At 34.0% G+C, this 13,177-nt stretch overlaps 3 protein-coding genes across 8 annotated transcripts; 1 reads left to right on the top strand and 2 right to left on the bottom strand.

The window, feature by feature from the left end:
• Positions 1 to 284: 284 nt before the first annotated feature.
• Positions 285 to 2,615, bottom strand: LOC123212720 (protein RER1A-like). 6 transcript variants are annotated; one of them, XM_044631879.1, is made up of 4 exons: positions 2,170 to 2,615; positions 820 to 1,000; positions 641 to 706; positions 285 to 538 (listed from the first exon to the last, which is right to left on the bottom strand). In XM_044631879.1, the coding sequence occupies exons 1-3, from the start codon at positions 2,538 to 2,540 to the stop codon at positions 650 to 652; spliced, it is 609 nt and encodes a 202-aa protein (XP_044487814.1). In that variant the 5' UTR covers positions 2,541 to 2,615; the 3' UTR covers positions 285 to 538; positions 641 to 649. The 6 variants fall into 6 exon arrangements, with proteins under 6 accessions (XP_044487814.1, XP_044487825.1, XP_044487804.1 ...); XM_044631890.1 differs by having other exon boundaries at positions 285 to 531; XM_044631869.1 differs by having other exon boundaries at positions 285 to 528; positions 2,170 to 2,614.
• A 1,208-nt stretch (positions 2,616 to 3,823) lies between these two features.
• Positions 3,824 to 6,080, top strand: LOC123226904 (phosphatidylinositol 3,4,5-trisphosphate 3-phosphatase and protein-tyrosine-phosphatase PTEN2B-like). Its single transcript, XM_044651471.1, has 3 exons — positions 3,824 to 4,464; positions 5,127 to 5,237; positions 5,590 to 6,080. Exons 1-3 carry the CDS (start codon positions 3,868 to 3,870, stop codon positions 6,061 to 6,063), a joined length of 1,182 nt encoding a protein of 393 aa, XP_044507406.1. The 5' UTR covers positions 3,824 to 3,867; the 3' UTR covers positions 6,064 to 6,080.
• A 2,354-nt stretch (positions 6,081 to 8,434) lies between these two features.
• On the bottom strand, positions 8,435 to 10,376 carry LOC123228260 (F-box protein SKIP2-like). The gene has a single exon (XM_044653608.1). The coding sequence runs from the start codon at positions 10,242 to 10,244 to the stop codon at positions 8,667 to 8,669; it is 1,578 nt and encodes a 525-aa protein (XP_044509543.1). The 5' UTR covers positions 10,245 to 10,376; the 3' UTR covers positions 8,435 to 8,666.
• Positions 10,377 to 13,177: the final 2,801 nt, after the last annotated feature.

Below are 13,177 nucleotides of genomic sequence, written 5' to 3'. Positions count from 1 at the left end.
TGAAACAACAGAGTGATCCCTGCGACACATAGCATAGCATTACGTTTTAAAATATAACAAGTTTTTACAGGTTTTATGTAATTGTAAAGAACTTGCTAATACCATCTCGTTAACAATTCGGCAAATAGACATCCTACATCTACAGCTCAAGAGAATTTTGGTGCATATTTTGGGTAAAACACACTTCAAGGAGAAATTGGCAGTTTGAACTAAACTTAAAAGACGCGCAATTTCATATTAGATTTAAACACAACTCAATTGCACTTCTAGATCACCATTCCCTCTTTGAAGCAAAAGTTACTGGATTAATGTCAAAGCAACTACAGATGTATCATGCACCTTCTACACAAAAGGATTCTTTATGGAAAGAAAATAAATGGAAAGATATTAGCAGCGGTTTTAATTCCCTAATCCAAATTTTCTACCAGAGCATTTGAAAGTTTGCCCAGTAAAAATCTAGGAAGAGAACTATGATCCAGTGTGCCAAAATAGGTCCTTGATTCTGACCACCACATCCTTTAAGAATTCCTGCTGTCAACTAGAGAATTCAAATAATGATAGTAGTAATAATAAAAAATGTAATAATAAATTATGCCACCTATGTGCAGGCTCCAAGAGAAGCATACAAAGTTCCCACTACCTGATGATTTTAGTCCTTAGGAAGGCTAATGGTGTCATTTGAGGATGCCCTATTTCCATATCGCTGCTTAAAAAAATTAAAAAAAGGTTAATTCACAAGTGAAAATGTACTTGATAATTAATTGCAAGAAACATACAAAATATTCTAATTGCAATCAAAATGTGGATTATTTTGGATACCTGTTTCCCAAAGGAGAATGGAACATATCTGTACTTGATCATGTGCATGATTTGTCTCCGCATAGTGAGAGTAAATAGCATCACCCAGTAGAAAAGGAGTATAGGCCAAAAGACAGGCACATCAAATACACTAAAGAATGTCATCACAAAACCAATGCAGAAGGACTTCGTGATACAGTACCTTGAAGGAGAAAAACAGATAAACTTCAATAATATGTTCAACCAACAAAAGAACTAGCATAGAACAGCTTCTAAATATAAATGGAATGAAAGTTTCAATGGTAGGAAAGCAATAAATTCAAAGAAAACAGCTTCTATCATAAAATAAGTATACTTGTGAGAAAAAATATTCTAGATCATGCAACGCTCATATTGATTCAGACCGACAAACTCATATTGTAAAACATTATTGTTTATGCAAAAACCAGCCCAACATTGGCATAGTTGGTCCAAAGGCCTAGCAACTCAAAATATCAAATGGAATAAAAGAGACACTCAAATCATTAATTCCATGACCAAGTCATGTATTGTCTCCACAGCCACCTCTGCCATACATGAATTGATGTATCATAACTTCTAGCCTCAATAAGCTATTTAATCACATTATTTGTTATTATCCAAATTTTACAATAGACACAAGGATAAAAAAAATTCCCTGATACAAAATTTCGATCACTCATTGGAAATTCACACATATTTCACCTATATATTAATTCAATAAGTAAATTTTTTTCAAGCATTAGGATAAAACATTTTCTAGCAGTCTAGAAATTTCACAACACCTTCCACCATCTCTTTGCTTGTTGGTGTCTGACTTAAATATGAATTAATTGTTGCCTTATTCCCTGTTTCATAACTAAAATTATAAGCATCTGCTCCCTACAAATTTTTTTTAAAGAAGCAAACAAGCATATTGATTTAAAATCTGGAAACCATTCTCCTTTCCGAAACAAAAATAAATAAATAAATCTTAAGAAATGCATTTGATTGGAGTGTTTTCAAAAGTAGTTTTCAAATAATATTTGAAAATCCAGATAAGAATCTGAAAAAACGATAAAGTCATTTCTAGGTTGTGTCCAGGACTCCAAATTATAATCTATTTTTCCAATAGTTGTTCTCGAATTACTAAGTAAACCTTTATCAGCTTCTCGCCATCCGACAAAATCTTTAATTCATCAAGAACATGACGCTGCCTCTCTATGATCAGGAAATAATTAAGAGTTTGCCACTCATCATAACATCCGCATTTCAATCAATATCAATTTCAATACAATACTTGGCTTCATTATGCCAAATTATAAAGTAAAACAGAAAAACCCTAGACTTATCAATTCAAAAATTAAGACGTACCAGAATTTGAACTCGGGCAGGCGCCGAACGAAGGGTCTGAACTCGTCTGATTCACGGGTGGGGAGAGTGGGTTCATCGCTGATCTCGGGGTCGATCTGCGGCGAGAGAAAACCCATTAATAGATTAAGCATGTAGATGCCAAGACCGTAGGTGATTATGTAGAAGCCTTGAACGAGGTACACCCGTAGGGCGTAGATGAAGACCACAACTAAGCAGGCCAACCAACGGTAGAGGATGTGCGGGACCGACTTGTCCAATAAGTGCTGGTACCGCTGCGATACACTGAATCTCCATCGAGATATAACTGCCATCGGAGATGATGAGAGATGACCGTCTGCGGCGACGGGACCAGCGGCCGATACGGATTCCATTGGGGGCCACTGGTGGAACTTTATTTTGATGTTTTAATTTATTATTTGAGGTAGATATTTTTAAAGAAATTTGTTTGCGAGAATAAATATATAAAGCGTGTTATACATACCAGCGACTTGACTAAAATTGGGTTGCTCCGGTAATGTATGGAGAACTTTTTTATAGAAAATAATTATATAATAAAAATATATATGAATAATTTTAAATTTTTAAATTTGTTTTTGATTTTTTTAAAATAATAATATATTAATTAAATATTTTTATTTTTTAAAAATTATGCCGTCACAACGATAGATTGAGAGTTTTAGATAATTACGAATGACAAAACGTTTAAGAGTGAGTATATATGATTATTAGGTTCATGAATGTAATATTTGTATTTAGAGATGCTACAGTCACAATGCATGCTTAATATTGCTGTGATAGTGTATTAAAAAAGATATTAGATTAATCATGCACAAATTAGTCAAAAGCTAAATTACTTCTTTGATGAGTCCCAGACAAGATGAAACTAGTGATCTTAAAACAAAACATAAGCACATGCAAGACTGATCTTCGAAACAGTACTTCAGAGATGTCGCACAGACAGGTCAAAAAAATTCAACCTGTGACAACATTATTACATTGGGAAAATGCTAAGAGATTCGCTCTCACATAAAGAAGAAAGAACGGGCTTGTAAAGGCCACAAAATGTTAGCTCTTTCAAATACATATACCGGATTTTGTCAGAATGCAGAAATGGCGGAAAGAAATGAATTTTGGCCGGCGTGTGCGGGTGTTTGCGTTTTGATTTGCGAGACACGAACTTGTATGCTAATGCTAGCTTCTCTTTAACTTCCACAACGCTGAAATGAGGCCACCCTAAGCAATACTCCGTCAAATCACACGCAAAACTACTCACCGTCTATCCATCTGGGTTGAATCTTTTATTCATATTCTGGTGAGTGATTTAATGTTTTGCCTTTTGCTAATGCCTTTCCACATTATGAATCCAAATGCTTACGCTTAATCTTCGAACCATGTCATTACCCGATCTCAATTTGTTTATCTCTGTTGCATAGTGCAAAGTAAATATTTATTTTCGATTAAGTAGTTTATTTATTGTTTTGTAAATGTGTAATATTTTGTGTTAATGTAAAAAATATTTTAATTATGGTCTCGATTTGCTCTATGTAGTAAATTGCTTACGAATGACCTGTTCCTTTTCTGTAGTTTTTTGGTTTAATTTAATGTCTTGATCAATATTAGTGCTTAGACTTATATTTTTGCAGCGACGTGGACTTAGAATTCGCTGACTCAGTTTGTCAACATTCTGCCAAGGCTTCTATGGTTGAAGATTCTGCTAATGTTTCTGAGAAAGCTGCTAACATTGAACCTCCAGCAGAAGCTTCTAATGTCGAAGGTCCTTGTGAAGCTTCTAATGTGGAAGCTCCTTATCAAGCTTCTCTTGTCGAAGATCCGCATAAAGCTTCCAATGTGGAAGATCCGCATAAAGCTTCTAATGTCAAACCTGCTTCAACCAATGTTAATGAGCTAGACAGGGGTGAATGGGAATCTCATCCGTCTAATTTATCTGCTGCTTCCAACATATCGACTAGGGCTAATACTGTGAAACTTCCGCAGCCTGTGCCCCCAGAAGAAAGCCCACATACTGGAAATGCAGGGATGTCAAAATTTGCACGTATCACTGGTGAAGTTGGATTGCGTTTACCCTCAATCACTCCTGTACAGGATAAAAGTGTCGAAAGCACCTCAAAAATGGCGCCAGCTAATTTGCTTGGTTCATTTACAAAAGGTCTATTTGACTCATTCAAGATAGCATTAAAAGCTGTGCAGGTCAAGGCACGCCATATTGTATCTCAAAACAGGCGAAGATACCAGGTTACTTATCTGTGCACCGGTGCTAGTACTTCATCATTTCTATTAATCACCACTACAATATGATTTCTAGTGCCCTTAACCTTTCAGTCCCCGTTGTTCAGTTACTATACCACTACAATATGATTGCTTGTAGCAGATATAGCCCAAGGACCAAGTGAGGGAGAGTGTTGTCTTGGTTCTCAATCACCTAGTGTCATGTTGGTTCTATATGTTTTTTGGAGATAGGTGTCCGATATTGGGTTCTCTTTCATAGAAATATAGAATTTATGTTGGGATGCTTATTGCATATATTTACTTCACTGATAAGATGATATGCTCCCAAATAAAAAATGAGTGCTTTGTTTCATTTTGGGATGAACAAACAAAAATCCCTTTTTAAAGTCTTCTATGGTGGATACAATCAGCAAATAATTAGCAGAAGATATTTTGCTTAATCTCTGTAATCAGCAAAAATGTTGTTTTTTTCTCAATATTATATATTTTCTTTCATTGCTATATCTTCAGCGTAGTTAGTAGCGGCCTATTGTGGATGGCCTGACATGTAAAAATTTCTCAGTTGAAGATTATACATGTTTGGATTTACTCCGAGTCAACTATTTAAATCTAGTTCTACATTTTGCCAAGCTTGATCCACTTCTTGTAAATTCTATCAAATTTTTTTATTGAAAAATCAGTGCCAAACGATATAAAAAATTTATGGGCAGGGGACTTATAAGGTGTATGATCTTTGTTCGGAGAGATGGTATGATGCATCATTATTTGAGGGGAAGGTACTTTCTTCATGTTATTGCTTTCAAATTTATGTGGATTGTGTTTGAACATGAGATATTTTTCAGTACATATGTTTTTATCTTGGTGGATTTGAAAGAATTTTAGAATTTGTATTCTCATGCCTAAACAAATGTTAACAGATTGAGGTTGTTTTCTATATGAATAACTCATGTTATTGGTTCATGTTATTTGAGGGAGAGATTGTACGATGCATCGCTATATGAGGAGAACGTAGTATCTTCTTTTCAATGCTTGCAAAATTATGTGTGCTGTGGTTGATCCAGGAGTTTGCATGCTCATGCCTAAGAAAACGTTAAACAGAATTTGTGTTCTATATGAATAAGTCATGTTATAAGAACTGCAATAGATTTGGCATTGTCGATCGATAGGTACTGATTTCTGGTTGCACTTTGTAAATTGGCAATTTATGATGGTACTTTACCTACAAGATCTAAACATGATTCTTCCAGCAAGAGACCTGACGGTAACTCAATTTATGTTTTGGGTACAACTGGTGGGGATGCAACTAATTCCAATCAATGTGAAGCGACTGGAAATGAAGACGATGATAATGTATTCTCGGACAGTGATGGCAAAGAGACTGGAGCTTCAAAGAATCAACGAGCTGGTGCTGGTTCTGGTTCTGGAAGGGAATCTGCAGGCCAGGCAGAGACTGTATCACAGGGAACTGGGCAGTTGTCTCAGAAGAGTAAGAAACCAACTAAAGAAGCAAATATTGATGGGATTAGACAGCCTGCATCAGGCCAGATTCCACGTATAGATTCCTTAGGGGCAAGTGATATCAAGGCAATTGCTGCTGATGCTTCAGTTTTTAGCTTTGGGGATGACGAAGATTATGAAAGTGAGTGAATCCTATACTTGCCTGGGAATTTGTTCATTAAATTCATCGTTCTCATTCCTTTTAGAGTAAATTACAAGCAATACACAGATGTTTACCAACTGAATTCCTAAACTACAAACACCCATCCAAAATCTAACTTCCGAAGAAAAAAAAAAAGTTATGCTAAAAAATTATAAATGTTGTTTTTTTCCAAAATTTTGAAAAAAAAAAAAATAGGGGGAAAATGTCTTCTTATTTCACCATAGGTCCATAACAAATACAAATTCTTCTTATTTGATTCACTTAGGGCATTCTAATTTTCTTTCAGCTTCCTCTTTCATTCCCCTAATAGATGAACTTGGAAACCATGCTTTGATTGTAACATCACGATTTGACTTGTTAACATGAGTTCCATATACTTCATTAGCCAAAATAGTTTCATAATTAACTTCAGTGACACACATATAAATTAGATTCTGATTTCGTATTAGAATTTTCTTCAATCAAATCTTCACAAGTTAGATCATTTGATCTCGAAATCTCATTGATCATTTGCTTCGTTTGCTCTAATAACTCAACCATTTTAGAAACACTATCATTGTAATAAGCAGTCGTTGCACACCTCTCAACTAGTTTAAAAAAAAGAAGAGAAAAGATATACAGATGACTCTGTAGATGTATGCCAGTAAACAAAAGGAACAGAGTTCATGGCATCCAATAGAAAGGTAATTCTATCTATGTTGTGACCAAACATTTAACTTCAATTACAACTTGTTCAGTTTGTTCAAAACAAATGTTAGGTTAAGCTATTAAGATGGACCATAAATCCTAAACTTTAAACTTTAACCTTTTCTTTTTTTTTACGAACACTGGAACGGGTTCCCACACTGAATAAGAGTAAGTAAGAAATAATCAAACAGTGTAGCTTCCCTCTTGCCTTCTTCACTCAAAGCATCTGGGCTACACTAACATACCTCAAATTTTCAACTGCACCATATTCACCTTCTTTTATTCTTATTGTCCTTTTTCATTTCTGCATTTTTAGAAGGACTGTGTCATTTTATCCTGCTTTGAAACGTGAAAATCCTTCTCTCAGTTCTTGCTTCCAAGTTTCAGTCTCTTTCACGTTACTGATTTGAGTCTACCTACCATTTTCCTCAATCCTTCAACTGCCCTTTACACTTGCACTCATTTCACCCTGCCACGTTACTGGATGCACCTGAATTCTCCTCTCCTTCCAGAGCTCTCTTAACCAAACATATAGGCCATCTGAAAACAAATAGACTGGCACTGGCAGCCAAACCTTTGCCAGTTTTAAATTTGACTAGTTTCTGGTGCCTACCATACGAATTCTAACAGAAAATAGGGACAACACTTAATTTAGTGCACCCGAACAACTGGTGAGAATAGGCCTAGCTCTCTCACCCACACGCATACACAAACACAGAAAAGAGCACATTACAACACCCATCTAACTCGACCAAACGAGGTGAGAATGCTACTTCAAATTCGACGTACCTTTTCTTGGCTGCCTTCCACATTCTCAAATGCTGGTTGTGTTTCAGTTGGCACATATTCAAATTTCTTTTCCTGTATCAACATGCCAATATGGATTTCCTCCATGTAAGCATCCCAAATAAAATTAACAATGATCAGCCATTTTCATTATAAGTTAAAATTTCCCCCTTCAATTTCTCTGCCAACAGTTTGTCATTCTTATCTTTCAAGATTTCAAATATTCTATAAAATGAAAGGACATTGGATTAAATAATTTGAAGGATATTTCCCACAAAAGGATCCGATTCCCAGATCCTCTTCACCAAACGATTGACTTGTACAAAGGCAGCAACAAAATTAAACATAGTGAAGCCAGTGCAGGGTTTCATTAGATTATTAACAATTAAGAAAAAAATGGAATTGCTCCAATCCAGGCTTTTCATAAAGAGCAATGTTACATTTATACACTTTTTAGCCTTTTTTTGGTAAACAAAGTAAGTGTTTGCGTTTTAAAATAGAATCAAAACAGAAACAAACGTCAAGTCTGTCAAGTAGAAAGGGCTCCTTTTAAACTGCTGACTGAATTGTCGTATAGGATAGGATTCCACATCAATTTGGTCCAGTCACCAACAACTTTCGGTGTGGGGTTTTGGTCCTCTTCATCTCAAGATTCTAAGTCAACACAATTCATTCTCTAAATAAGTCTTGCATACGAGGACAACAGGTTGTAGCTTCGCAGAATTGCATTAGCTGCACATTGCTGAAGCAATATGCCACAAATCATTCTTCAAACAAAAGTCCATACATCATAATTTTCAATGTGACTTGCTATACCTCCCACGCCCATGACAAAATTAGACAAAAAGATGCAGAGGAAGAAAGACAGAATTTCAGAGCAAAAGATAGGAGTAAACCCTCATACAGGGTTTTCAGCATATAATGTAAAGCAGCAATAACAACCTTTCACAATCAATTTCTGCCATCTTTGTATTTAACGAATTAAAAGTCCTAAAAAATTAATTCTGAAACATAGAAGACAAAACAGGCTTAATACACAGAAGTCTTTCAACCCATCAAAGTACAAGAATAATATGACTAAGGCAAGAACGATGTTTCGAACTCTTTCACAGATCAATCATAAGTTGTCATTAGAACTGCTGCTTTCACCATTTTTCCATCTTCTAAATTTGCCAGCCACCAAATTCCTACTGGCAACAAGACCTGTCTTTACCTTCAAATATGACAATCTACCAAGAGTGTTTAACGAGACATCTGGAACATTTACATGCCCTCCCATCATTGGAACCTCCAAACCACTTTCTTGCAGTCCACCATCACTACCACTAGCATCCAAGCCATCTATCTCTTCAGCATCCAAATTAACAATTAAAGATCGCCTAAGTATCCTCAACCGTTCTGCCACTTCACCACTCACTCCTTTACATTTCTTGACCTTAATTTTAACCAGATTAGGGCAACCCCAAGCAACCGCTTCCATCCCAAGATCTGATATAGCACACCCTTTAATACAAAGCTTCTTCAAAGCCACACATTTTGCAGAAATACATGCAATCTCTGCATCACCAATCGTTCCACTCCCACAAAGTGCTAACCTCTCCAATTTTGAACAATTACAGGCAATGGCCATCAAACTTAAGTGCGTTGCATTTACACCAATTAGAACAAGTTCTTGTAAATTAGGACAGTGTTTGGCAACAGCAATTAAAGCCTCATCACCAATCCTATTACTCCTCCATCCATCAATGTGAAGCTTCCTTAACAAGCTACAATTCTGAGCCACACAAACAAGCCCTGTATTTGAACACTCAGGAGCTTTGACAATATGTAAATTTTCAATACTTGTACATTTTGATATCGCAGTTAATCCAATATCAGTTACTTGAAGCCTTTCAAGATGAAATTCGTTCAAAGAAGTGTTTTTTGAATTTCCAATAATATGTAATACTCTGTCCCAATCACCTAAACAACGAATAATTTTCAAAGTTCTGAGATTTTTAGCTCCAATTACTAGAGGTTCAAAAGACTGACCGTTGACTAGCTCTTTCAAGCAAATTGACTTCAATGATGAAGCCGCGGAGGCTCTTGGACCGATCAGCTGGGTTCCATCACGAATTCCTCTAAGCCGCTTGACGGAGATCTCCTCGAGAAGCAAGCAATGATCAAGAACTGAGTTGATACCTTTGGCTCCGAAAGAACATGACGCACAAGACAGTTTCTTCAGAGTTTTGCAATTCTGCGAAAATGTCGCCATACCGTGGTCCGTGATCTCGCGGCAACCACGAAGCTTGAGGCGCGTGAGATTTTGACAACGGATAGAGATCAAAACGAAAGCGTCGTCGTTAATGCTGACGGACTTCCGATCGCATCGGAGAGAGAGTTTCGTCACGGAATCAAAGCGCGTGAAAATCAAAGGTAGAAACGGCAGTATCTCATTATCCGCATTGAGAGAAAGCCGATACCGACTGACGCCTTCCACGCGCAGCCACCTCTTGCACACAAGCGAACATTGTTTCCGATCCCCTGCCCCAAGAAATTGAAAAATATAAGCCAAGCAATCGTCGGGTAAACCACCGGTATAATCTCTAGTCCCAACGATTTCCTCAGCAAACTCAACAATCTCGTTAGACATACGCGGCGGACTTGCAAAAAATCGATCGGTCGGGTCTAAAGCAGTGGAAGAAGATTGGCCCATCGGCGGGTGACATACACGCACAGAGAAAATGGGTTTTGTTAAGTTACTTTTCTTTTATATTAATTGTAGGGTGGAGAGAAATAGAAGAGAGCGTTATATAAAGGAGGCATTAGGGAAGCTGGTTATGTTTATCTGTAAGTGCTTATTCATGAATTTTTGCCCCGTTAAATGGGCGCGTGTCATCGTTGCAATCGCCACAACACTATATTTAAGTTTTTTTTTTTTTTCTTTTGTAAAGGCCAAATCACTTTTTGTCACCCAAACTTTGATGAGACGACGTAGTTTACCAAGTTTAATTTCTCACCCCTTATCCAATTTCAAAAATGATTTTCGTTTAATTTTCCAAAAAACTATTGTTTTGTTTTACGTTGTATATTTGTCCCCAAAAAAAAAAAAATTTATTTGAGTTCGAACTTAAATTTAATTTGAATAAATCTAAAATAAATTTGATTTAAACTTAAAATATATCAATATGAATCAATTAAAATAATATCGTTTTAACTAATACGACTAAAATTCATATATATCAAAACGATATTATTTAATAATTTTTACTCAGTTATAGTATTAAATTACGTTTAAAGCTTTGTTCAAACTCGAATTTAACTCAAACTTAAACTCAACTCATCTCTAACAAGTCGAGTTTGAATATCTTTGAAATGAGCTCAAATTAGTTCGAATTCATCCCTAATATAGATAGATTACCTTAAGATATGTTTAGTTTTGTTAATAATTTTATTATGAAAAATAAAATATTATCACAAAGATAGAGTACTTGAAATATTATCAAGTATAACTATACTTGGTAAAATAATATAACTATATACATATTTTTTAATATAAAATTAAGTGTGTATATATATATATATATATAAATATGTGATGTGATTTTATAATTTTGAATTAAAAATAAAATAACATAATATTTAATTATATAATGATATATCATTTATCTATATTTAAATATATATATCTAAAAATATATACATATAACAAAACACCCACTCAGAATAGTACTCTTAAACAATTATCCTTATATTAAAGGTTTAAGATGTTTTTATTTTATTTTATTGGGAGGGGGCAAGTTTTTTTGTTTAGGGGGAGGAAGGGTGAATGTAATAGTTAGATTCTAAATTTTAAACTTTTAAAGATTTATAAATGTTATATTTGAGTTAAGCCACCAACCAAAAAAAAACTATGAGTTTGAGCTCTACTCAAGTAAATACTTGAGCCACTCAAGCTTGACTTGAGAATAATCCGGCCATTCTTAGCTCGGTTGCAACCCAAAATCTAGTTATCTCCCATTTAACATCTTCTTAAAATCAACTTTTTCTCAAAAGAAAATTTATTTTTCTAGAACACTTTTACAAACTCATCAATATTATAACCGTAATCTTCAATTACTAAAAAATAGATTTAATCCTGTTAAAAATTTTATTATAATCAATCATTTCACATACATTCTCACTCATTGTTATTTTAGTGGATAACAAATATATATACAACTAGTTTTAACCATCATAATCGTGCTCACTGAAATAAACTTACATCAATTCGTGAAAGAAATGACACCAACAACAATAATGTTATATCCATGGCAGCTATATATAATTTTTACCATTAACTTAGACTTCAATTAAACCCATATAAGATACATGCATCTTCCACAAAAATTTCAAGACCAATGGAGGCTTGAGAGGTTAGTTATATATCTTTATTGTCCCATCAATGCCTAATTGCGATTTAACATTCAACCATTAATTAATGGAGGATATGTCCCACCGCCCACGCCCACTCTCATAATTTTATAAACATTTGTAAAATTAATAAAATAGTAAAATTTATAAAAAATAAATATTTAAATTTAAATTTTGATTATATTTATAAAGTTTTAATTTATTTAATTTAATAATTATGAATTGATTGCTATACTTCGCATTTAATTATCTAACCAATGTTGAAGGAGATGACGGGAAGCCTTGGAGGATTGTATGTGTGTAGCCTGTAAGGCTCCAAGTGTTTTCAGGGGTTTCGTCAAATTCAAAGGCGTGTGGTGGTTGAATCATTATTGTTGCAAGTTTTAATGGCATGAAATGAATGTTGTTGGTGAAGTTTCACCGCAAAGGTGTTTATGATGTTGATTTCTCACCGTCAGCTTTATAGATAAAGAGTAATGTTATTTTAAAATAAATAAATTTTATTAACTTATCGATACAATTTAATGTGATAATTGTATATAATTAGATTATTTTAAATAGTATAACATCAAACTATTTATAAATCTAGTTAGTAAATGAGTAAATGAAAAAAATAATATAAAAATTATATATCTAATACGATAAATAATGAAAAATGCGTTTATAAAAAAAGAGTTATAAAATTCGGATACAGAATATATATATAAGTTTAATACGATACATCGTCAATAATACATTTAAAAAAATACGGTAATATTAATTATAATTTTAATACTTTTTATAGATCTTTCGGTTAAGAATTCAAATGTAAAGTATTTAATTGATTATTAAACCTAATATAACTAATCAAGATTCAACCGTTATCAAAAATTATCAAGAGAGGTTAGGAATTCGGATGACAAAAAAATTAAGTTTTTGTTTTTTATAATTATGATATTAGAATAATTAATTGAAAATGCAAAGGATATTTACGTACTTTAAAAAAATTACAAAAAATAGAAAAAGTAAAAAATAGTAAAAATATACTTTTAATACAGAAAGTGTATAAAATATATATTTAATAAATTTTGGATTCAAAAATTTGGAACAACTTATTGAAAACACAAATAATTTATGTTTATAAATTTGTTGTTAGATTGTGATTTGCGGGTTTTATCATCGACTTTAGCCAACAAATGGCTGAATTGGCTATATTATTATTCGAATTAGATTGTTATTTTATTGGTACCAACTTCT

This window comes from Mangifera indica, chromosome 1, assembly GCF_011075055.1.
Source record: "Mangifera indica cultivar Alphonso chromosome 1, CATAS_Mindica_2.1, whole genome shotgun sequence".
Classification (NCBI taxonomy): Eukaryota; Viridiplantae; Streptophyta; class Magnoliopsida; order Sapindales; family Anacardiaceae; genus Mangifera; species Mangifera indica.
Note: the sequence above shows the minus strand (reverse complement) of the source record. Positions and strands in the feature narration are given on the sequence as shown.

Coding starts and splice junctions, on each gene's coding strand:
- LOC123226904 (XM_044651471.1), top strand. CDS start 3,868: ATGGTTGAAGATTCTGCTAATGTTTCTGAGAAAGCTGCTAACATTGAA. Junction 4,465..5,126: donor CTAGTACTTCATCATTTCTA/TTAATCACCACT, acceptor ATTTATGGGCAG/GGGACTTATAAGGTGTATGA. Junction 5,238..5,589: donor AAATTTATGTGGATTGTGTT/TGAACATGAGAT, acceptor GATAGGTACTGA/TTTCTGGTTGCACTTTGTAA.
- LOC123212720 (XM_044631879.1), bottom strand. CDS start 2,540: ATGGAATCCGTATCGGCCGCTGGTCCCGTCGCCGCAGACGGTCATCTC. Junction 1,001..2,169: donor CTGCCCGAGTTCAAATTCTG/GTACGTCTTAAT, acceptor TTCTCCTTCAAG/GTACTGTATCACGAAGTCCT. Junction 707..819: donor CATTCTCCTTTGGGAAACAG/GTATCCAAAATA, acceptor AATTTTTTTAAG/CAGCGATATGGAAATAGGGC.
- LOC123228260 (XM_044653608.1), bottom strand. CDS start 10,244: ATGGGCCAATCTTCTTCCACTGCTTTAGACCCGACCGATCGATTTTTT.